The sequence below is a fragment of the Ammospiza caudacuta genome, chromosome 16, assembly GCF_027887145.1.
Source record: "Ammospiza caudacuta isolate bAmmCau1 chromosome 16, bAmmCau1.pri, whole genome shotgun sequence".
Lineage (NCBI taxonomy): Eukaryota > Metazoa > Chordata > Aves > Passeriformes > Passerellidae > Ammospiza > Ammospiza caudacuta.
The window spans coordinates 15,323,518-15,348,393 of record NC_080608.1 but is presented as its reverse complement, the minus strand read 5'-3'; the positions used below and the strand labels follow the sequence as shown (position 1 = coordinate 15,348,393).

The window sequence follows — 24,876 nt, the reverse complement described above, 5'->3', positions numbered from 1 at the left end:
TCACCCTCAGCACAGCAATGTCCATCCAAAGGGGTTTACAGCAACAAGAAACTGTCAGGCTGAAGGAATGTCACTGCTTGGAAGCACAGACAGAAAGGACTCAGAGAAGGAGTTGTGGCCTCTTTTATATGGACAAAAGAAGCATTCTGCGCAAGGATCTAAGAAGGACCACCACAGTCTATAGGAAGCCAACAGTACCAGGTCACTGGACACCCTTGCACCTGCCCTCTCTCTCTTCTCAACACAGTAACAGTCAGTGAGTGAAGAAGGCAAGAACAAACAGTGGCAACAGCCACTGATCTTTTCATGCTGTCCCAAGAATGATTTTTCACGGAACTTGAGTTACTTTCACTTACAAAAGCAGCATCACACCACCTGCCACTTACCTGATTTCAGGAATCCCTCTTCTGCATCTGGAGAAGCAGAAACTTCAGAAACATCCGAGGAAGACAGAACCACCACCTCTGGAAAATCTGAAGATCCTCCTTGAGCTTGACTAGGGGGATCAGTGGAGTGGGATCCTAGTTCTGAGAAGGAACACTCTGCTTCAAGGACAGGAGGGGACTCTTTGGTTGAAGATGGAGTTGAAACCAAAGAACTTGGCCCCCGCTGGGTCTCTCTGTCAGGACTGCATTGTGCAGGAGCACCTCCTTCACATTCAGACCTCGCCACAGAATTCACCTGCCATGGTGAAATATGTTGGTGAAAACATTCACTCTGCATGGCACTGCACACAGCAAGAACACTCAACCACAAAGAACATAAACACACACAGACCAGAGCCCTGGAGAAATAACCACAAAGAGCTCGTTAGCCTTCACCCACCTTTTGTGATTGCTCCTGGCCCTTCTTTGATTTTTTCTTGGGTGCAAACAAGTGATCATATTCTTCTGCATATTCCAGAAGCCGTTTACTCGGCTTTCTAAGGCGCTTCCTCTCTGAATGTGCTAAGAAAAAGGAAAGCAGCTTCAAGACTGTGTTTCTGAGATGATCACAAGACATCTGTGGATAATAGCTGTTCCTGCCTTCTCTTCCAGAGGTTCCATGTGGGAAGAGCTGATAATTCTCTCTCAGAGACAGCCCAAAGAATTTTTGAGTCTCCTATTTTCCAAAATCCCAACTTAGCAGGGGGGAATTTTTAAAGACTTCATGCAGTTCAGGTAAGAAATCAAAACACATCAGACTGAGAGACTCCTGAAATTTCACCCAACATGTCCCTACAAGCTACATCTAACTTGCCTGCAGTACTTCTACCAGAACCAAAGGTCATTAGCAACTCGTTACACTTTTGCTGTTTACTCAAACTCTTTTGGTTTTAGTGCAGGGGCACAGGAAAATACTGCTTTCCTATAACACAGTTCAGTCACTAGTTTCACTAGGAACACATAAGCTTAATTCCTTCCCTTCTCCTCCTCCCTGGCATTTTTTTATATACTACAAATTCCCCATCTGCTGCTGTGAGCCCATTTATTGCTTTGTTTGTTCCACAGTGAAATCAGGGAGCCAGTGACTGCAGCACTTCTTGTCTCTGCACAGTGTGGTGGCATTGCAAGGTAAAAGGTGTTTCCTCACCACAACCCTAACCACACCACCTCGACACAACAACACAAGGCAAGCTCCAAAAAACTCATCCCTGACACTAGAACAACTCTTCTTAGCAAGCTGCAAAAGCAAGGTGATGCACATTTATGTCTTTTTCTCACTTCTCAGAATACCTCTGAATATCTCTGACTTTTCTCCTTTTTACCATTCAAAGTCATTAAATAATACTGCCCAAAGATTTCCCCTAGTCAGGAATATACCTGCATCTCCTGGAAGTTTTGGAACAAACAATAAATATTCTCTTTGCTTCATTTCATTTGTAGGAGGTGGCTTTTTCTTCTTTAAAACGGAAGCATTTTATAACAAAGCATTTCAATGCAATGCTTCAGAACAGGGATGTTGGACAAGATTGCTACATTTTATTGTGGCTTTGTGGTTAAACAAGCATGAAAATGTCAAACTTGGCCAAAAGAGAAGAAAGAAACAACTTTCTCAAACACAGCTATTTTCAGCCTCTATTAACACTCCGCACAGGTGTCAGAGTGAAACACATATTTCAGCACATAAGCAGTTATGGGATGAATATCCTCACCAGGCAACTATTTAGAGCTCCAAAACTGTGCAGCAGAATACACAGCACTGTGCCAGAAGGGCTGGTTTAACTGCTTTTTGTTCCCAAAAGGAATCCCATACAAGAATCCCAAATGCAGATTGACAGTGGCAAATCACAGACCTGATGAAACTATTATTTATAAAATTGGCTTACATCAGCCAAATCCACCAATCTTCACATCTGCCTTATTTGCTCTAAACCACTGTACAAGGTTTGTGGCAAAATTATGCCCAATGCTGCCATTTAACTATGATGAAGACTTTATGCAGTTTGAGCTTAGTGGAAATGGGACAGTTGTGACTGCAATCTGTTTTCTCTTACACTGAAGCTGCTTGCTGTGGGCAAGGATTGCTCACATCTCAAAGCACTGCAGTCAGTCCAGTTTCCAGCATCAGCTTCTTTGCTTTCTAGACCTTGCCCACCATAAAGGAATGGTCTCAACAGAGCATTAGAGGTTGACTCAGCCCCACCTGCACTGGGGATGTCACAGCAGCCCTGCCAGTGGCACTGGTGCCTCCCCACAGCACATCTGTACAAAGGGGGTGGGTGGGTACAGAGCCCACGTGCTGTGTAGGGCAGGGGAATTAGTTTATGCTGCAGCTGTTGATCTGGCACTTTTGTCAGCAAACCCAGGCCCTGCCTGCTGCTGCATCCCTGTACAGTCCTCACACTGCTGCCACCTCCCCAGAGCCTGCTGCCTTCCTCTGGCACTGCCCTCCCAACTTTACTGCCTCTCAGCACCTCCTCTTCCCTAGCTCACTCTGCACACCTTCATCTTCACCTCACACAGCATCACAGAGGAATGCTTCAACTGCCAAACCACCATGAGGCTGTAAGAACCTGCCAGGATCTCAGTGTGAAGGAAGAACCCCCAGAACGTGCATCCTCTCACCTGCTCTACAGAGACCTCAGTCCTCAAAAACACACAGACCCAGCCAGAGTCAGTGAATGATTAAGCTGGTCATGACTGAAAACCAGAACTTCTACCCCAGGTGTTACACCCTATAGGCTTGTTTTCTGTGCCTGCTGCAACTTGCCTTGGGCAGGTCCCACAACCACCAAGCCAAGAGCTGTCTTTGCCACAATTGTAACAGAAGTGCAGGCTGCCTCCAGCAACCACAAAAAGCAAAATACACACATCAAAATCTGCACTGAGAGAACACATAAGTGACAGAATGCACACAGGCTCAAAATAATGATAAGTTGTATCATTTTATGATATCACAATTAGATTAGAGCAATTAGTGTGGTGAAACCTATGCAAAAACCTAATTTTATTGGTTTTATTAAGGTGTGTTTCCCCAGATTCCCTGCAGAAGCCAGAAGATGGTACATGTTGAATAAGGTTCTGTTCGCCCTATTCTTCCACACACTCTTTTATTTCTTCCATTGGCTTTAACCAAATGTCCCCACCTCTGTGGGAGAGGCCCTCAGAAGCCTCCTCCTGCTTGGATCATTTCCCTTCCAGTGCTGCTGCCTTACTTCTGCCTGCCATATTCCAGACCCACCTCCAGCTCAGCCTCCCTCTCTTCTGTTCTCTCTCACCCATCAAGCAGCCACATCAGAACTGTAAATTAGGAAATCTGTAGGGCTCCACAAGTCACTATGAGCAGCTAATAAAATTCCACACTAAGAACTAAAAACCTCCCAACACATTGTCTTGAGGAAATCCTACAGAACCAACTGAAGACAAACTATGTCAAAGAGGACTATGAAAGATAAAGAACAGAGCAGCCATTGAGGCTCAGTTTTCTGGAACTTTCTAGCATTGACCTACCCCACTAACATCAAATTTGTGGCTCTAAGGAACACATTATGAAGGCATAAGTTAAAAAAAAAATCCCAGGGTCAGAAGGATTCTTATTTTACCTTTCACTGTGGAAGAACTAAAGATTTTTAATGTGTGCAAAATTTTCTGACCAATAACCTGAGTACAAACTCATAATGACTCTGCCTCCTTTGTCCTCCATGCTTACAGAACTCAAACCAAGGTCCCACACTTTCTTCTGCTCAGATGTAGATATCTTCACATTGTCAGCCACAAGTTCTGTAACTTATCCTTTAAATGAAAAAGTGTAAAATGTATACAAATACTCTGGCGCAAGTCCAGCTCCCTTACCTTGTGCAGAGAATTCAGACTGGGGAGCAAAGTTGCCAAGCTCTGTTTCTGAGTCCATCACACTGGTGTTTGGCTTACCACATACATTCAAACGTTTATCAACTAAGTCTAAACGATTCTCAAAGTCCTGAACTGCCAAGTCTCCCTCAAGCACCTTTGAATGAGGGGAATGCCTACGTCCCAAGCACTCATTTCCCTTCAGTGAAAAGCCACGAGAATTCAGGCCAAAGGCACTCTCCAAGTTTCCTTGTTCCCTAGATCTACTGGTGTGCTTATTAGATCTAGCACTGCTTTGGTTAAAACGCTGCCATCGCTTTTTGGGTGCTACGTGATTGGTATCATTAGACTCATCACCAAGAGAGCTCTCACTATTTGCCTCTGAATCCAAGTCTGGACTCTCCCCATTTTCAGTAGAATTGCAGCTCTCTTTTTTTCTACCAGCTTCAGGTCTCCTTCCAATACGACCTAAATTGTCATCAGATAAACAGGCAGAGTCTTCATCAGTTGAATGCTCTGTTAAATCAATACACTCCTTCCTCTCAGTATCTTCTGCCTCATTCCCTAGAGGACTGGTAACCGAACTGTGCCCACGGAATGAACGTTCTCCTGAATCTCTGGGTAACCGACTTAGCAACTTACTTGGCCCTCCTGGTTTTAAGTCCTTTCTGTTTGAAACTGTTTTATCTCCAAGCTTTGATGACTGCTTAGATTTTGAACAGTTGCGTTTGGACAGGCAATTTGTGCCGTTTGTCCCAGAAACAGCAGCACTCGCAGGCTCCCTTTTACCAGTACCAATCCCTGTCAACTTGGTTGGAGGACCACGTGAAAATGAGGAGTTGCTTAGAGCAGAGTTTGGAGTTACTGTTTCCTGGACACAATCTCCATTTTTTTCTATTTTATATGGGGGACCTACAATGGACAAAGACTTGAGACCACTTGCAGAATTGCTTCCAGAACCATCACTTGTGCTGGTATTTCGAAATGGGACTATATTTTGACCAGTCATCAGTTGCTGCTCTTTTGTCTTACTGTCATGCATATCCTTCAACATCATTAACAAGGTGCTGAATTTGTAATCTGGTTCAATGGGCAAACGACCAGAAGCAGAAGAGAAAAGCAAAGGTACTGTGGCCTTTGGAGCGCCAGAGTCACTGGCATCATCATTCATGGACCGATAGGACAGTTCCTTCAGCTCTGACAGAACGTGCTTCACCACGGCTGTTTCAATTTCAGCAGAATCCCTGGGTTTCTCATGCATGTTGTTTAACAGTTTCTGACCATCAACTTTTCCACTTCTCTGAAGAGAATCTCTTGAAAGGCCAGAGAAACCTTTGGTATCTGAAGAACAGTGATTCACACCACCCTCCTCTTCCGCAAGAGAAGGCTCCAACCCAGCAACCTTTTCTTTATGTTTACATTTTATACTTCTGCTTCCGGGTAATTTCACGCTTTTTGATTTCAAGACTGCTTGATTTGTAACAGCAGGCCAGGAGCCATCCTTGGAAACACTTTGGGGGGTAGTGTGCTTGTTTGCTAGGGAAAGATTGTAATTTCTCACATCTGAAGAGCACTCGAGAGGTGTCAATGGCATCTCAGCATCAGACAAACCTACTTCAAGCTCCCCATCCACAAATTCAGCATCAAGTCTGTTGGTTACCGAACCTCCCAGAGCTTTGTGATCTCTGTGTGACTTCTTCCTGGCCCTTCTGCTGCTCTTCTGAGAAAGATACATGGAAAGTTTAATGTTTCCACTTGATGTCATAGCAAAGTCCTTCTCCACTTTATCTGAAGAATCACTAACTTCAAGAGCACTAGAGGCTCTCTCTGAACTTTGGTCCATGGTATCTACATCGCTGTTCCCACCATCAGAGAGGGAAGAGGATGAATCTGATTCAGTTTGTTTTTTCTCAACACCACCATCAGATGCAGAATAGTGTATTTGTAACTTGGAACTGCACAAAATGCCCAGAGAGCTCTTCTCTCTCTCAAAAGATGGGCTGGAAAACAAATCTCCTTGGAGGGTGCTTTTCAGAGTGTCACTTTTACGATTCTCATAGTCTGGTTTTAGAGGTGTCTTTTCAAAGCGTCTTTCTCCAAAGGAGGACAGCAAATGGTTTTCCCTGGTGCTGCTGGCTGCTGTCAGGCTGTTGGCAATGCGCCGAAGCTCGTGAGATGCGTGCTTCTCTGGTAGGTCCCCAACAATCACGTTTCTAACTACGCTCTCTGGTGTTTTGTCTTTGATTTCTTCCCTCGATGTTTCCCCTCTGGCGCCACTCTTTTTTACTCTAGTCCTTTTTCTGCTTTCAGAGGTTGTTTTCACCTGTGGCTTGATGTGCAATTTTCCTTTTTCACTGGCCACGTGTCTGGAGTCAAAAGCCAAGGATTTTAAGCAGCCGTTCAGTTGCGTGTCCCTTTCTGCCCCAGGGCCATTGCTGTAGTATTCCAGCTGCACGTCCTTCTCGCTGTCCGGCTCACTCGAGCTCTGGCTGCACTTCTGATCCTCTGGACCCCCAAGAAGAATGTCTTCTGCCTGTCCAACACTGACTTCCCATTTAGCTCTAAATTTCTGAGGAACCTTAAAAGTTGGAGACAAAAAGAAGACAAAATTTGAGTAGGTACTTAAAGAGGTAAAAGCAAGGAGCACAAGGCACGGAGAGACATTCCTGCATTTTGCATCTTTAAGACAATTCCCTGGGACTGTGTCTGGCAGACACAGGAAGTACTGCTCCTGGGTAAGCACCCTGCATTCCAGCTGAGCCCTGTGCATTCCCAGAACAGTAAAAAGGTCCCTGGAAAGTAAAGGTCTCTGAAGAATCGGATGTCTTGGCATGCCAACACACCCTGAACACAACAGCCTGTAAAGGGCAATGAATATGGTATGGATCCCTGGCACAGAAATGCAAAGCTACAGCCAGCAAGCCTCACAAGGCAAATGCAGCACGGTTTTCCTCAAAATATCTGAGCTGCTTGCTGTCCTCATTGTTGATTCTTCCTGCATCCCCTGAATTCAGAGCACGATCTGCCCTCTCCATCAACTCACCTCGGGACTAACATGAGCTCCACACACATCTAAGATGTGCTCTATCAAGTTCACAATGTTCATTCCTGGGAATTCTCCCAGTATAACTCTGTATCTGTAGGAAAACCAGAAAGCTCTCTGCATACTTAACAGGAACCTCTGCTAACACTCAAAATCAATAAGAAACTTGTTTCTTATCTGCATGTATAGTTTTTGGCTGCACAACAGCAAACCAAGAGCTTCACAATTGCTCCTAAAATCAAAACCAAGTCCAAGGCAGGAGGAACAATTCACATTGCTGACACTTTTTTCCTAAAGAAAAACCCAAACCAACAAAGTCTCATCTCAGCAGATTCAAGAAAACCTGATAGCAATCCAGCCAAATACTCTCAGCTTTGCATCAATTTTGGCTTCCAGGGGTGCAAACCTGGACATTTATGTGAGTAACAAATGTTTGATTCCCTCAACTGCAGGCATGCTGGCACTCCATTTACATTTAGAATGAGATTTCAGCCACGCAGCACTTCTAGGACCAGAGAAGTTACTTGGGAGCAAGTCACTAGTTGTTGAGAGCACAAGGAGAGAAGTCCTTTAAGAAGATACTGAACATGCCCTTGGAAAAGAAAAACCAAATAAGGCCACTGCCCCCAGGGACTCACATCTGCAAGAGCACATTCAATCTGATGGTTCTGCACTAACACAGGTTATAAAGCTTTAGAGTAGGAAAAAAAAAGAAAAACCAGATACCATTGCCTAGTGTAACTATTTGCTCTCTCACAGCAACACAGTAGCCTCTGCAGTTCCTCACTTCAGCTATTCCAACGAGTTAATTTCTGCAGTCACCTTCCTAAAGACATAGACCAGACCCCTGTGTCACATTACATTAACTGGCTACAACTGCTCAGGGCTGTTATGTTTGGAAACGGAGATGGTGCGATGAGCCACAAAACTCATTCCCACAGGCTCACTGACAAAGCATTTTCCAAGTCAAATTATAAGTCCTAACAGGTTTCTATAAAGAGAATTACCGAAGCAGTGCTAAAAACCCCACTGCTTTATCTCAGCCAGTGATCTAGTGAAGCATGCAACTCCACCTCTGATTGAGAGCAGCCAAAGGAGGCTGCCAGAGAGCATGGAAGTTTTTTAGCAGTGCTGCAATCCACAGCAGGAGAGGGCTGTGCTGCTAAACAGATCCCACACCAACAGAGCCCAGATTCCTCTGCCTTCCAGAGCTGTCCAGGGCAATAGAAGCAGCAGGCCACACCCCAGCATAGAAGAGAGCCTGGAAACTCCTGGCAGTTTATAAACTATGCTGCTGTAAGGACACAAAGAATCCTTTCCCTGACTTGCTGCAGTCAGTCTCACAGAAGCTGTCAAAGTACAAATTCAGGCATAAAGGAATATTTTGTACTGTGCAGATTCAAAGAAATAAAAACATATTACACAAAACAGCTCTTTCACCTTGTGTTTGTATCCTTTTTCCTTTTGCTTTCCTCTTTTCCGGAGAACAGGCAGCTCTTCAAACTGATGTCTCCCTTCAAAGAGGACAACAGCTTTCCCAGGAACCCAGGTTTTCTCTGAAGGTTCTCCTAAGGCTTCCACATAATACTCTCGGTATGGTCTCCCACTGGAAACTATTTCAAGAAATTTAACAGAATTATCCCTTGTATGTAACAGAATAAAGACACAAAAAGAGACACAGAAAACAGTAACTATTGGAGAAGTAATTTTCAATTAAATTTTGCTTAACAACATTCCCACATAAATGCCAGTTCTGGAGATTTCTACTCACAACTAAGGCAGATCCCTTTGTTTGCTACTGTCTATATTTAGACTCTACATTACTATTCTATTTTTAAATTGTTTGGGCTTTTTTTGGTTTTTACAAACAATTGATTAACACGCCTATGATTGGTCATCTTCCTACAGCAAAGATTGCTTGCATAAAAAGAGAAGGTAAAAATATCTATTTTTTTTTTTCCTTGAGAGACACAACACACCAGGCAGAACATTTTTTCCTGCTACTCCCTGATTAATGATTAAACAGTCCAGAGCACTTGACCGTTGGGAAAACACAACAGTGCTGGGAACACCCAGAACTGACATCCTTCTGGATAGGATTTACTCACACAGGTTGAGCCTCCCCCATCACAACACATCCCATCCTCTTCCATGTTTTAATACCAAACAAAGTCTTATTTGGAACATAAAACATGAACAGCAGGATTTAAGCAAACACGTGCACACACACTGAAAATATTAGGTGCAATATGACACAACATTAGTTGCAGTAAGTTTCTCCATACTTCAGACACAAGAGGTGCAGAGAAAGAGAAGAAATTCAATCATAGGGGCGCATCCAAAGATGCTTTAAAGGTACTTTCTATGCAAGAAAATTGAACACACATGGTACAAATAAAGACTGAATCAGTACTGGGTTTAAAAGGACAGGTCACAAGCATTGGAACAGAGCAAACAACACTTATGGGATACAAACTTCTCCCTACAGTCTGCTGCAATGCATTAACCTTCTCCTGGAAACACCTTCACCCTCTGAACAGGCAGACTACACTCCCAGCCCATTTGGTTTGTGCTGCCTCTTCCAGGGTGCCAGCACAGTGTGGCAGCCTGGCCTTAAGTGATGTTGAAACTGAGATTCTAACCAAGACCACTGAGAGGATGACAAACAACCACCAGAACAACATCAAACCAAGTGCAAAGATCACAGGCTGCATCCACCCCATTCACAGTTCTGGGACTCAAGCCACTGAGCCTACACCTTCCAGCTTCAAAAATCTTCCAAGCCAAGAGCTTGCTGAGAAAAGGTAAACTGCCTTTAACTAAACACCGTTCCTGAAATCCCAAGAGAAGAGCTTTCAGCACAAGAGACAAGGTTGAAGCGACCTGCCTTGTTTTGAAGGGCTTGTTCCCTTGGCAACAGGAGAGCCAAGGCAGTAGGACTGAGCTTCCTGCAGTGCACACAGAGCCCAGCTCCTCCTGCCCAAAAGTGCCCGAGCTCTGATCCATCTGCTTTGCCACCTTGGCATTGGGAAGGGAGGACAAGCAGATTACATACAGCCACAGCTGGAAAATATAATTTTCCCATGAGCTCCACTGGTTTGAACACAGATAAAACAATGGTGGGAGAGTCCCTCATGTGGCTGGAGATCAGGCCTTCCTGGAACTTGCTGACAGAGCTTTTCCTCCCTGCAGAATTCCTTTATTGTCAATCCTCATGCACAGGCTGAGAGGGGAATACTGGACAGCTATGTACATTAAATCCTGCCCAAAACTTCATGAGGAGGGATGTTGGGAGACAATATATATCAGCATATCTTCTGGAAACATCTCTGACAGGATTTTGAGAGCTGGAAACAGACTATTTAAAATAGCACATTCACTATTCTCTAGAATCAGGATAAATGCCTCCCCAAAGGATGAAGGGGGAGGTGAAGAAAGAAGACTTCAGCAAGCAGGCTTGGGGATTATGTGAGCATCACGTAGGAAAAGCTACTTCATGTCTAGAGAAACAGCCGTGGCTCTGAGCCGATGGCCACTCAAAAAGAACTCCACTCATGCACAGCACTTGTGCTTAGGCTGGCAAGGGCCACAAAACCTGGACACAAAACCAGTAGTGAGTGGCAATCTCACCAGTCTAGAGCTGTCAGTGGCAGAGGACACCTGTTCAAGGGGTTTCGAGTTGCCCAGAGAACAGAAAGAATCAGAAGGGGAAACCAGGAACAAATAATAAGCCTTTCTGTTTGTGGCAGTCTCCCCGTGGCATCTGGTATGATAGTAAAAGCAAACAATTCCTCATTTCCCTTCTGTTCTCTCCATCACTCACCTATCTCTGCCTTGATCTTTCAAGACTCTTTTTCTCCCTTCCTGGCTCTCTCCTGTGGCCAAGCACACACAGCTCTGTTGTTTATGCCCATCTCTCCTCCTCACACTCAGCTCACTCACACTATACCCTGAACAGTCACATACATGGCTCCATCTCTTGGTTTTTCCAGAATTTCCTGTCAACAACCCCTTACTTTTTTGTGCCAAATAAGACCCAAAAATTTCACTTCCATGCACGTGTTCCCATCACACCCTCAGGCACTTAGCAGCTACACTGCACTACCCCACACTCCACTCCTCAGCCTCTCCAGCCTCCCATTCTCCAACAACAACTCTGTGTCCTCACACACTCCGATCTTCCCAGCTCTGCTTCCTCACCTGTTCCACTGCTCTGATCCATCTCCTTCTTCTCTGCATAACTTTTCTGAGAGGTTGCTTTTTCTTCTGCACTGCCCTGAGCTTAGCCCAGCTATCTGTCCTTCCTACAGTCTGGGAAGAACAGCCTAAATGCCCCACAGATATCTGTGCCACTTCATCACCCCCAGCCCCTTCTTCTTCCTGCCACCTCCCTCATTTAGCTCTACTTTATGGACCCAGGTCTTGTTTTCCACAGCAGAGTCTATTTCTTCACACCTTTCAAAGGCCAGAAATGCTTTTAAAATTAATTAAAAACTGCAGCATCCTGCCATACACAACACCTCCACTTTGTGGTCTGAGTAGATACAGTACCTTTCATTTTTGAGTGACAGTCCAGCACTGGGTCATGACAAATTGTGCATGGCCACCATGGGCGTCTGTTGAACTTGGCCCAAACAAGATCCCCAACTTCATACTTCACTGGAGGATTCTTCTTGACTCGGATCTTTGGGGAAAAACCAGAACACAAGAAATCACTAAAGCTCCAGATGCTTTTGAAGAGATTTGCCTCCCCCCCTGTGTGCAGATTACACGGGACAGCAGAGACATTTACATTAAAAAGCAAGTCCTGATTTTACTTAGTGGCTCCTACACCTTCAAAGAACACAATGGTTCTCCCCATTCTTCTGCAAGAACAAAACAATAAGAGGATTTGAGAAGGTTTTTTGTTATTTTTTTTTTAGTAAATATCGTGACCTCTGGTAAATTACTGCACTCAAACTTCACACATTTGAACAGGTAAATATTTGGAGTCACTACTAGACCCCATTATTTCACCACCACTAGTTTGTTAATTTCGAAGGTGGCAACATACTGAAAAAGTAACAGTAAGAGACAGTGAAATTTTCCTGACTGAAACATGATAAAACAGCAAGTGTTTATCAGTTAGGGAAAAAAAAAAAAAAAAGGTTGGTATGTACAAGTTAGTAACTTTCCTGCTTCTCATATGTGCTCAGGAAAAAGCTTCACCAGAAAATATTTGAAACCAAAGGCAGACACAATCACAAAAAAATGTATATTCTGATGTTTAGCTTGTATGAGCAGATCTGGTGTTGCTTTGCTCCATAACTACAGAGCAGAAAGGGAGTGTAACAGCAGGCACCCCCCTCCAGGACACACACACAACACTGACCTTGCCTGTCTCCAAAAGCTGCTCACAACTATCAACTCTGCACACACAGTCACCCAAATCCACTCAGCTTCTCAGGGCTGCGCAGCAGCCACAAGAACACCGAAATCTTTCAATACACAAACCCTAGAGTGTTTAATGCCATTTCTGTGTCACTGCCCAGGAGCTGAGAGCAGATCCCGAGCTGTTTGTGAAGCACGAAGCCTCTCTGGCTGCATGTGCAGGACCTGTGCCAAGGAGAGGATCCAGGAGCTTTGGTGTTGTGAATAACTGAGCCAAGATGAGATACAATAGGTTTTCACAGGATACAAGAGTCCCTATACCCAGCTGTGGGGTATCCTGTCTTTTTAGCAGCACCCACCAACATGTCCCAGGTGGGTTCAGCATTTTAAGAGCTCCAAGAAGCACCCCAGGTATTTTTCCTGCCAGTAATGCTCCTCATTAAAGTTGTCAGAGCACAAACACACACCTTTCTGCTTCTCTTCTCCATCCTGCTAACCACCCTGCTCCAGGCACGTCTCTTGCCATACCCAGTTCAACATCCCAGCAACTAAAACACAACAGACCTCTCTAATAAAAGGTATATTCCGTTTCTCATTGAGTTTTATGGCTCTTCTTCATGTGGTTAAAGAAAACACAAAAGAATAAACCCTGTCACATGAAAAAAGGCACGTAATGATGTTACACACTACATTATTGAAATTCTTCTCACTCACTCATCAAAAGCCACACAATAACTTATTGCTGAGCAGGAGTTCAGGAACAGGGAATGTGAACAGCACGGGGCAGGGGCTGCAGCCCCTCTCTGCCACTGCCCTGCTGCACCCTCTGTGTCTGCAGCTGGATCTGTGAGCACAGGACCAGAGGTGCTGCCTCAGCTGTTCCTTTAAAATGCAGATGCACTTTCAGATGCAAACCCCTTGCCTGAGCTCTTGTAAATGCCACTTTGGCCTAAAATTTTTTTTACAGATTTCCAGCCTGGGTTTTGAGGGATACAGGTATATTCCAGCTGATTATCTCCAATGCTGTGCATACACATACAATGGATGTGCATCCTACTGACAACTGTAACCTGAGCACAGGCACTGGACAGAGCAGTAAAACCTCACTGGAGGTTTGCCAGAGCCATTCACATTGATCCACCTGAACGACACCCGCAGCCCCTGCCCTTAGGCAAGTCTGCATTTAAATCAACTCTTTGTCAACCTCCAACACCCCAGCCGAGTGAAAAGGTGGCTTTCAAGAAACTATTCAGACAATGCCTAAACCTCTTTCTAAGAAGTCAGCAGCTATTCTCATTCCTGCCCAGTTTCCTCTCTCATTTCCCCAGCATTAGCAGTCAGGTGTTGGACTCACCATCACCCACCACAAAGTCCCCACCAGTGGGGCACAGAGGCAGATCAGGAAGCATCATGTCCTGAGGGAAGCCTCGTGACAGGATGCACTGCAGCAGGTCACTGTCTTGCATATTTTTCCTCTCCAGTCTCCCTAAATCCTACCAACCTGCCAGAGATGCCTTAACACTTTTTTTCTTTACAGGAGAAAAAAATCTGCTAGACTTTCAAAAGGTGTAACACTGAATAGCCAAGAGCAGAGGAGCAAAAGCAGCAATTATTGTCCTTCCCAGGTACAGTTAAGTCGCTTCCTTTAAACTCTGCAGCATGATAGAAAAATTATAGCCCCAAAGCAGTGATCTGCAGTCATTGGAGCCCTGCACACTCCCAATTCTGACCTGCTTTGGAAAGCCATCATGGAAATACTTGGCCAAGAATGCCCTATTACAGTTTATTCCTGACTTAATTATAAACAATGTTACTCAATGAAGCCAGGGACAGAACATGTTTTGCAGAAAGGCTGGGGCAGCAAAAACCACTGTGTGTAAAGGATGATGAAGTAAAGCAAGAAAGAAGCCACTGATCCCCCAAAAATAATGGAGGAAGATTCTGCCAAGCCTGTTTCAGGCACGAACTGAAGAGAATCAAAGCCAAGGATGAACATAAAAGGAGGTGGCCACATCCAAAGGGTAATTAACCAATAGAGTGTAAACAATGACACTAATAATCTTTTCCTCTGAGTGTACAGCAGATACCTGCCCAGGGCCCTGCAGCAGCAGCATGGCACGGGGATATCTCCTGAGCAGATCTCACCACACTGGTAGCTGCAGGTAAGTCACACCCCACACATGAGCTGGCCCAAACATCACTGCCAGGGGCACAAACAGCAACAACTCTGCCCCACAAACTTCCAGTGCTCTCTTCAAACGTCTCATTCCCAGGCCAGCAACTCTTGTGCTTCTCTCTGCATTCCATCTATGTCCAGGACAAATTTGTTCCCAATACCTATTTCTTATTAGTTACAACTGGAAGCTTGCTGAGGATCAGTCCACAGCCTGCCCCCATCACCACCTCTTATGCCTTGAAGTTTGGTGATCATTATTTTTTCTTAACAGGATGAGATGATAAGAAGCCCATCCAATTCCTGTGAGCCAGATATGGCTGAACTGGCTGAAGATCACCAGCTTTTTTACCAGAAATAAACCCTACCAAAGTGAACTTGAGGGAAAGACATTTGAAGGCACCTGGATAGCCTGGGCCTGACAGTCTGCTGCAGAGGGACTTAGAATGACACAGAGTGACAGGACAAGGGGGAATGGCCATAACCTGTGAGTAGGTTTAGATTAAATGTGAGGAAGAAATTCTTCCCTGTGAAGGTAGTGAGACCCTGGTACAGGTAGCCAGAGATGCTGCGGCTGCCCCTGGACCCCTGGAAGTGTTCAAGGCCAGGCTGGATGGAGCTCTGAGCAATCTCATCTAACAGAAGGTGTCCTTTCCCATGGCAGGGCATTGGAACTGCATTGCCTTTAAGGCCCCTTCAAACCCAAACCATTCTGTGATTCTATACAGAAGTTACCCACTGACACAACCAACCCCACAGTGGTGTCACAGGTGCCCTGTGCCTAGGACAGGCCACTCCCAGCTCCTGCCATTTCAGCAGAACAGGTTATTCACCCTCTGCCCTCACAAAGGAGAGGCAGCAACTGGGGCAAGTTTTTCCTATTAAAATAATTCCAGAACAAGCCTGGAAGGGCATTGCTAAAGCTACCCCAAGAGTCTTCAGGAGATGGAACTTCCCTTCAGCTACAGCACATCGTCACTGAGTTAGCAGAGTTTAATACAAAGCAGAGCAGTTATAACCTCAGCACTGAGCTGTCCATACAGCTCCTGTCCCAGGGGATCCACATCCTTTAACTCTGCTCATAGAAACCAAGCAGCAATGGATGCAACTCCCATGCAGTGACTGCTGCTGACAGATAGTTAAAAGGTCAACTCCCACCTCTGCACTGCTCTTAATGAAGGGAGAATGGAAAGAAGTCTGAGTGATCCATGGTTCATTACTTCATTCAGCCCCAGCACTCCGGCACTGAGAAATGAACAGACACAGAGAGAAGGAGAGGAATTGGGAAATAACCTTTGCTTGGGAATGCTGCATGGAAAGGTAAAAAGGAGGAGACTAAGAACAACAACAAAGCAAAATTAGTAACTCCTTGTGATGGAAGCTAGAAATAATAATTCTCATTAGCAAAGATTCACGTTTTAAAGAACATTTTCTGAAATCCAACCCAAACTGATTAAAAAAAAACCACCAAAAATTGAAAGATAATTAAATAGTATGTGCCTGATAGCTTAAGAGATATTTGAAACAAAGCAAGAGATCACCAAAGTTTCCTCCATACCAAGTACCATTACCAAGCACAGGAGCTTTAAGCCTTTACAGAGAGAGCTGCAATGCTGACCCTGCACTCCCTGTGACAAAACTTCCAGGAATTGATCCCTGCACAGGGAAAGGGGCAGGCCCAACTGGAGCCCACATGGACAAAACCTCCACCCAAACCACAGCACACAATGGCATATCTGAAGAAACCAGAGTAATAATCACACTGGCACTTCATGGCAAGCTTCAAATCAAACAGAGCAGCTGGAGAAGCCTGCTGGAAGCCCATGGGCAGCCTGTGCTGCTGGGACCTGGGGACATGCTCTTCATCCCAACTGCTCCAGTCTTCTTCAGCCTCAGCACTGCAGCAGAAAGCAAACAGGCGTCTGACCTACATTCATGTCTGAGAATGACACCACCTCTTATCTGGGATCATTATCATCCAGAAGCGTTAAATACTCACTAATCAAATATTCACCAGCAAAAAATACAGCAAAAATTATGATACAGACCAAACTTCTGTTATCAACATGCTTGCAGGTTATTTGCTGTCTTTGGCCAGTTTTTACTACCATCTTCCAGGGTACTGAAGTTTTTCAGGGTCCATATGTAGCTATGAACCATCCTGAAAGGTTAAAATCAAGAGAGCAGATTGGACTACTTTGAGTAATTCCTACAGCCTGAAACATTCCTATCAAGTTCAGGAGTTATCCACGTACAGATATTAAATAAAGAATGTACTGAGGAGAGAACACAAAGTTTCAGTCTCCAAGATAACTGGGTAACAGCATCCCTGTTTCATTCAGTGGAAATAGTTTTCCTTACAGATTGGATGGAAGAGCAGTGCAAGAGAAAGCTCTGGCACTTCAGCACCCCAACTACCAGAAATGCACCTGACAGCAAGGTTTGAGAGAGGCAGGAGGAGGAAGGGGGAGAGAAGGGATGTGAACTCATCCAGATCCCAGTGGAGAGAAATCCACTCACACACAGAAGACTTCAGACCACTTCCAGGAGCCTGAAGCAGAGGACAGACTCTCACACTTGCTTATCTGCACACATTTTAAATTATAAACCACATTCTCTTTAAATCTGGCTCTTTTAATCAGCACTAATTGTTTCAGTGAGAGAGGAACCGCTGGCATTACCAAAAGTTTGCAAATTCTCACAAAGAACAATTACCCACAAATATCTTCTTGTGTCAGAGAACAAACAAAAAAACCACAAACTGAAACCAGGTCATCAGATTTTCCCCCTTTTCAGCCTTACTTTTGTGCTCCTCTATGTATTATCAAATTGCTCACAAGCAAGACACTGGTTAAACACAGCACCCATTTTTCAGACATGAAGTTTCTAAATCTATAAAATGAAAAACAGATTCAAACTGTGCAAAATGAAACTTGGCTATTCTCAAACTTGGCTATTCTCATTTATATATGTATGTTCTATTCATTACAGCTTAAGCTGTAACCAGAATGAAGCAGAACTAGAGAACAACATGTACAGTGCAAAGAGTGAATACTGTAATAAAACCTCAAGAGCTAGAAAGTGTGAGTTTGGGCTGATTTAAATAAAATGAACTGGCTTGTTGCTTGGTTTGGTTGTTGATGCTGTTTGGGTTTAAGTCCATGGGATTCTTTAAAAGCAACAAACATTTAAGGAGGGGCTTACAAATCTCATTTTCTGCAGAAGTTTTTATTTACCCACAGGAAAGAAGGGATGATCCCACTTTGCTAGTCCAAATAAAAAGATATGCCTCTTACACATAACCATAACCTCCTGAAAATGAGATGGCATTCAGCATGTAAGTCCCCCTACCCAAAACCACCATTTTTCCAAAAGAAACAAAATTTCTATTCATACAAAATTAAGTTTGAATCTGCACTTATAACTTCGACTGCTTTTTCTGAACTCCTACTAATATTGAAATCAGAATTTTTGAACACTAACAGGGCAACAAATTTATCTGGTGCTTATTTATTTCTTTACATCCACACTCAAAGCCATGACCTGGGGAAGGTTCATGCTTCAGGCACCAGGTACTACAAACTTATGCTTCCAAACCTTTCTGTGATGAATCCAGCTTCCTAAACATGGTGAACACTGTGAGAGGACTGCCAACCACAATCAAGAGGAACCTGACTTGTTTTACTGCTGTTATTTAGGAATCTGCGGGCAGTCACATTAGCCAGAACAGTAGGAAGTCTGAACAGGTGCTTGGGGAAAATCAAACAACAGAGTAACATCAGGGCAAGGGGAGGAACTATTAAAAGGGTGATAACCACTCTGCTCCTCACCCTTCTTGTGAGGCAACAGCAGGTTTCTATCTTTCCATCAACAATGGGAGGGGAAAGTCATGAACACACTCCTCCAAAACAAGTGGAACATGGAAGCTTCAAGCAGGGCTGAGGGTGAGAGCCTCCCTGCACACTCAACACTGCAGGCACTACAGGAGCTGAAAAAGAAACTGGCAGTTTCCAGTGTGCTGAGATACTACTGTGCAGGAAATTCACTGTTCACTTTTTCCTAAAGAATACCTCACCAAAAGGCATTCCATCCTCTGGCTTGGATGCAACACTTGAATTGCTCCACCCAACTCAACACTTCTGGTGTCTCACATGCAAAAGTCAATGCCTGAAAATATAAAAGGAGTCCCAGTGCGTTATTTCTGATGAGTGTCTGAAGGTTAAAACAAATTACTCTGCTATTTTATTGTATAATTATTTTACTGTAAAGCTGTTTTTCCTGAAGAGCCCAGCAGTGGGATGAGCTATCTCCAGCAGCATCCACAGCTGTCCCAATGACTGCACGTGACCAACAGAACAAATTCCCTACCAAGAACTCACTCAAATCTTTTCTTGCCAACCCTTCCTACCCCGGTGGCGTACTCCGTGGGGAGGAGGATGGGAGAACACAGGGGAAGCCTCCAGGACTAGAGATGTGCTGCCCTTTCCCTGTGATTCAGCCACCAACAGAGCTCCCAAAACTCTCCCCTCCCTGATGGCACTCGAGTGGTGTCCCTTCCACTGCAGCCTTGCTCTCCACCCAGAACCCCAGCAGCACCTCAGCCCCACAGAGACAGCAAGGAATGCTGCTGGAAAAGCACAGAATCCACCTGTGGATTGTGCAGCTCCATCACTGCCAAGGCTACAACCAGTGCAGGCAATGAGCTGGGACAACTCAGCACAACCCTTCTGCTCTGGTTGTGCTAGAGACAGCAGTGAAGGCACCCAGCCAGGACCAGCCTGTCCTTGAGAGGGAAACAAGTGATACACAAGGTGACTTTTCTCCCAACTTCTCTGCCATTTTTCCAAAGAACTGTGTGAGATAAATCTTAATGATAACCAAGAAGAGGCAGCACGTCAATTTTAACAAGTGCTTTACCATCCTTCAGTAGAGGCAAGACACACTGCTGAAATTCCTCTGGGCTTCATCAATGCTTTTGGACACAAAAGAGATGGATGCACACCCAGGCCATCTTTATCTCTGTCACACATTTAATCACTGCTGTGAGCAGCCACACTGGAACCAGATTTCTAATGCAACAAGAACAGAGCACCTCAGCTGGCACCTGCTCCAGCACAGGGCAGCATCTTCCCCTGTCCTTGGCACTGGGTTCAGGAGCACCCACTCAGACCAGCCAAAGCAATGCCTGAGCTCCTAGCCAGGACTGAACCACTGGGGCTCCAAACTCTGCACCTCTGCTTTCCTCAGCATGGCACCACAGCTCTGCAGCCAAGACAAACTCCCCCGTGTTACCATTCTTCACCAGATGGCTCTGTGCAGACAGAACAAACACAGGTCATCGTTTTTTGGTCTTAAAAGTGGCATTCACCTAAGCTGTTGAGTTTTTTAACTCCTAGGACAACTCCCTGATTTCTTCTTTCTGATGCTTCTATTCCCTTTGCCTTTCTAAATGCCAGAGCAAATAATTGAAAAGCAATCAAAATTACTATACATAAGCTGGCACTCGCAGGCAAGAAAAGCAGAAGTATATTCCAAGCAACTGCACTGAAAATTGACCATCATCTATAACACAAATTTCTGAGTTACAAATATACTTTTAATACCATCTCAATTATATCTTAGAGAACACTGCTTTTTTCTTAGGGCTAAAGTAACTTGACATATTTAGAGTTCACCTCTTGAGTGAGCTACAGATTTGTTCAGTTAACTTGGGAAAAATTAAAAAAAAAACCACTTAATAATTGTACATCACACAGTTTAACCCCACTTCTGGGAACAAGAGTGTAATAAGGTACAACAAGAAGCTGCTACATTGCAAGAGGCAATAAACAAATCCATGACTTCATGCAGAATATGCTGCTCTGAGGTCAAAGGTTACTGCTACAGCATCAAACTGAGCCACTATCATTGATTTTAATTTTACCAAGGCTTGAGGAGGAGTTGTAACAGTAAAACTTGAATGACTACCCTCAACAACCTAAGACTCATTAGGAAGAAAAGGTTCAAGTTGTGGGAGACACACTCTTCCAAAAGAAATCCCCAGCACATATAGGCATTTTGCAGGGTCTGAGAGGCAGCATCCAGCCCAAAAATACACCTGCAAAAGCCAATTTAATTGCTACTATTGCCAGACTCACAACTGCAAATAGGATATTAACCAGGACATTGCTTGAACAGCTTCTCTCCTGCTCAAGTTTTAAAAGTAAGTTTTAAATTTGGTAAGCAGAAATTACACAGAGGCTTCTGTCATTAAATGCAGTAAAACATCACTTTCAAAACTGTCCCATCTGCAAGAACATACCTCTGGTTTTGCTATTTGCAAACAGACAGGTTCAGCTTTAGAGCATGAACTGCAAAGGCATCAGTCATTCAAATTTCACACAGCACACCAGGTATTTTCTAGAGAAACCAAGTCATTTCCTGTAAAACCACGTACACAGATATTTCACACCTAATCAGCAATCAGAAAACAAATACAATAAAACAAGAAGAGGAAGGGCAATCTCAGCCAAATGCTATGATAAAACTTCCAGGATCCAACAGGCTGTGCAAGAGAGCTCTGGATCCTGCAGACTGTTCAAAACCCTCAGAAGGAGCTGCTCTCACACACTGCAGGTCCTGCTGTGACAGCTCCTAACACCCCCTCACTCACACCTCCCCATGACCAAGGGGCAATGCAGCATCACCACACCGTGAAAGAATAAAGTCATTAAGGACCTTGAAAATTTATTCTCAAGCAATAACACAGGCAAGGACAGGGCCCTCACGGTGGCAATTGCCAATCTTCTGGACACTCACCATGGCTGAAGTCCTTTATAGGTGAGTTTAGAGCTATTTGAAACAGGAATGCCCCTCAGTACAAGGCCCGGTGGGTGCCATCAGGCTGCACAGCAAGGCAAGATCCAGCTACAAGCTCTTTTCTGTGAAATAATGCCATCTTCCAAACAGTGTAAATCCTAGTGGCAAAGGGGGATGTGTGCCAGATCACAGGCGTGGGGACAGTAGCACACAAAGACCCCGTTCTCTCCAGATGCACAGAGCAGGAGATGATGCTTGCAGGAATCACTGAGAGCCAAACAGAATTCATCTCCTCACCAGGAAGATGTCAATTGACCAAGGAAATTTATGTTCCCTGCTAAAACAAACCACTGCCATATCTGCTGTATCTCAGGGATATAATGTTATCAGTAGTTAGTTACACCTGGGAGCAACAGTCTGTAGTAGGAGATTCTTTCAGAAATGTTTACAGGAGTAGGGAGGATCACGTGGCTTTAGTTCCTTCATTTTATTTTTAGCAGAGAGAGAAATGGCACCAGACACATCAGTTAATAGACCAAGCACCAGAGTAACTCTCACACAGGCAACACCAACACTTTATAATAAAAGTACCCTCCCACAGCTGCAGATTAGAACACAACTCAAGGTCATAATGGATTAATTCTAGAGAGAACTCTGCTGGCCTTCAGTACTTCTAACACAGTGCAAACAGTGTGATTCTGGTAAAGCAAAAACCTTCCTGGAACCTTACAAACATGCCTCACTCATTCCTCACACCCAGCCTCTGGAAGCAGCAATTCTTAGGGACAAAACATCTGGCTCTAAATTTCCCTGTACCTCACTTCCTCACTATCATTACCCGAACATCACAGTCCTGCATCGTGGGAATGGACAAGGAAATGATAATGAAAGCAACACTGAGCCTCATGCAAGCCTCTGCACATCCTGAAGTCTGAAACCATCAGGGTCTCATGGAGAAAACAGCTTGAGAATGCAAAATGTATGCACAGCAGGAGTGGCCCAGATGTACCTGAATCCAAGAACTCTCTGCTTCCTCGAACGCTCAATTCTGCAAATCGAATTATTCAAACATACTTTGTGTGTACTAGCTAAAAGCCAACAAGCCAACAAACTGAAGCATTAAGGCATCAAAAGTTACATTAGAAGAGCAAAATTTTCAGGTGACAGTTCTGCAAGAAACAAGCCCACCTTGCTCCAATTCCTCAGCATCTAAATTCAAGCAATATCTATGGCACTCAGAGTTTCACCTTCCCCAGCACTGGAGTCTGGTCTCACGTACATAATGCTGCCCAGGGCCCCTGCAACTTGGAAATGCCAGGAGAGCACCACAGACAAACTCACATCAGGATGGTAAAGAACAGAGATACCAAGAACAACCACCCATTTAAATTTAAATGGCCATCGCCCAACATGTGCACAAGGCACCAAGCCAGCAGCTGCCAGCAGTCACTGTTTCACCACCTCTGGAGAACATGACCCAAGAATTGATGCTATAATTTCCTTCTCCACAACACAAAATCTGTCAGGAGCGGCTGGAAAGTTCAGACACCCTTAAGGGAAGATTAAGGTGGCACTTAAAATAGTTTTAGTTCAGAATATGCACATCCCTCTTTACAACTGAATGGCACCTGAGCAACGTCCCCTGTTTGGGGAAATGTCTGAGAGCAGCAGGTGCCAGGGCTATTAACAAATCCCCGTGCAAAACAATACCTGTCACCACCCCTCCTGCCCAGAGGCATTACTTAAATGCTGTATTTTGCATCTCACTTAAGACTAAACCAAATTCTGGCCCTTCTGCTCCGAGCACTCTTGACATTTGTGCCTTTTCAAGGCAAGCATCAATTCTTACAAGGGGCAGACACAGACATGGGAAATACACACACACACTTCCCTCTTGGCAAAACAGGAAGTTTGAGCAGCAGTGGCACACTCAGAGCCATGAGCTTCAAAAATGAAAGCTCTGAGACAGTCATGCTGTAAGGTGGAGACCCATCAAGAAGCAGCATAAAGCTGATACCTGTTAAGAGTAGCCCAGCTATGACAGACAGCTGTGCAGAACTCCCAGGGATTCGTGATGCCCTTTTTGGGGTGGGTTTTTGTTTCAAGTTTTAGCAAGTTCTCAAAAAAAAAAAAAAAATCATTCCAGTTACCAAACACAGATGAGACTGGCATTGAATACCTAAATGAATACATGACCTGAAGAGCAAACCTGGATATTTCTAGCTACTATGTCATGTTCAACCATTAAAAGATTTAAATTGCCTCAGAGGTAACTTGGCACTTGGCCCTGTCTTTTCCCATTCCACAAGCAGTGGGACTAAATGAAGGACTACTGCATTTACTCACTGAAGAAAGAATGCAAGACTTAGGAAAAGCAGGACCCCAGGCTGCCTAAAAAATGCTTTTCTTATTTGCATTTTTTTAGGAATGCAGCTGTGCTCTCAAGTCACCAGAACAACTCAGCAAGGCTAACTACAGCACACAGGTAAGGCAGTTTCACTGAAAAGTCAACCCTCGTTGCATATTCAAATAACAGGCTCCCGTCACTGGGACGGTTTTGTCACTCTACCAGCTGCAGTTCTGTGGAGCACGTTGTAAAGGCAAGTGTTGTGAAAGTACCTCTGCGAGCTTCTGTTTACAAAGTGAGACCCTCCCACAACTGCATCACCGAGCACATGTCTGCGAGAGATTCCCCGCTTTCCTCTGCAAAACAAAGCTGAAGAGATGCTCAAACCTCAGACCCACAGCAGCCTCTCACCACCAGAGACAGAGGGATTCTTCCCAAGGAACGCTGAAGAGTAAAAACTGTTCCACAAACAAATTCAGCTGCTGTCAGCATCTTCCTGGAATCGCCCCTTGCACGGGCACTCTGTGACAAGGGCTGCCCACCTCCCAGAGCAGGCAGCAGGAACACGGAGTGTTCCCAAAGGAACACAATCCTGCCTCCCACAGCATGATCTGTCCGGCATCAGCGGCTCTACTGAAATTAAGAGAGCAAGATGGTTTCGGTATTAGTCCTAGTCAAAGGAGCTAATCTTCAAACCCTGCATCAATACTTTAAAGTCCAGAGTATCCTCCCGCAGGGAACCTTGAGGTTGAAAAACATATTGAAGAAATAAACAAGGAAAACCCCACACAACCGAAAACTGAAGGAAATATACATATATGGCTGCAAATGAAAGGTTACACTGAGAAACATCTCTTATACTTGGATTCAAAAG

At 44.6% G+C, this 24,876-nt stretch overlaps 1 protein-coding gene across 1 annotated transcript in view; it reads right to left on the bottom strand.

The window, feature by feature from the left end:
- NSD1 (nuclear receptor binding SET domain protein 1) overlaps positions 1-24,876 on the bottom strand; it is a 58,583-nt gene that overhangs the window by 32,420 nt on the left and 1,287 nt on the right. Inside the window, exons 2-6 of the mRNA XM_058815610.1 lie at positions 11,866-11,998; positions 8,755-8,927; positions 4,275-6,849; positions 826-947; positions 387-681 (exon numbers count right to left, since the gene is read on the bottom strand). Coding sequence (XP_058671593.1) covers positions 387-681; positions 826-947; positions 4,275-6,849; positions 8,755-8,927; positions 11,866-11,998 — 3,298 coding nt within the window. The remainder of the gene's footprint in view (positions 1-386; positions 682-825; positions 948-4,274; positions 6,850-8,754; positions 8,928-11,865; positions 11,999-24,876) is intronic.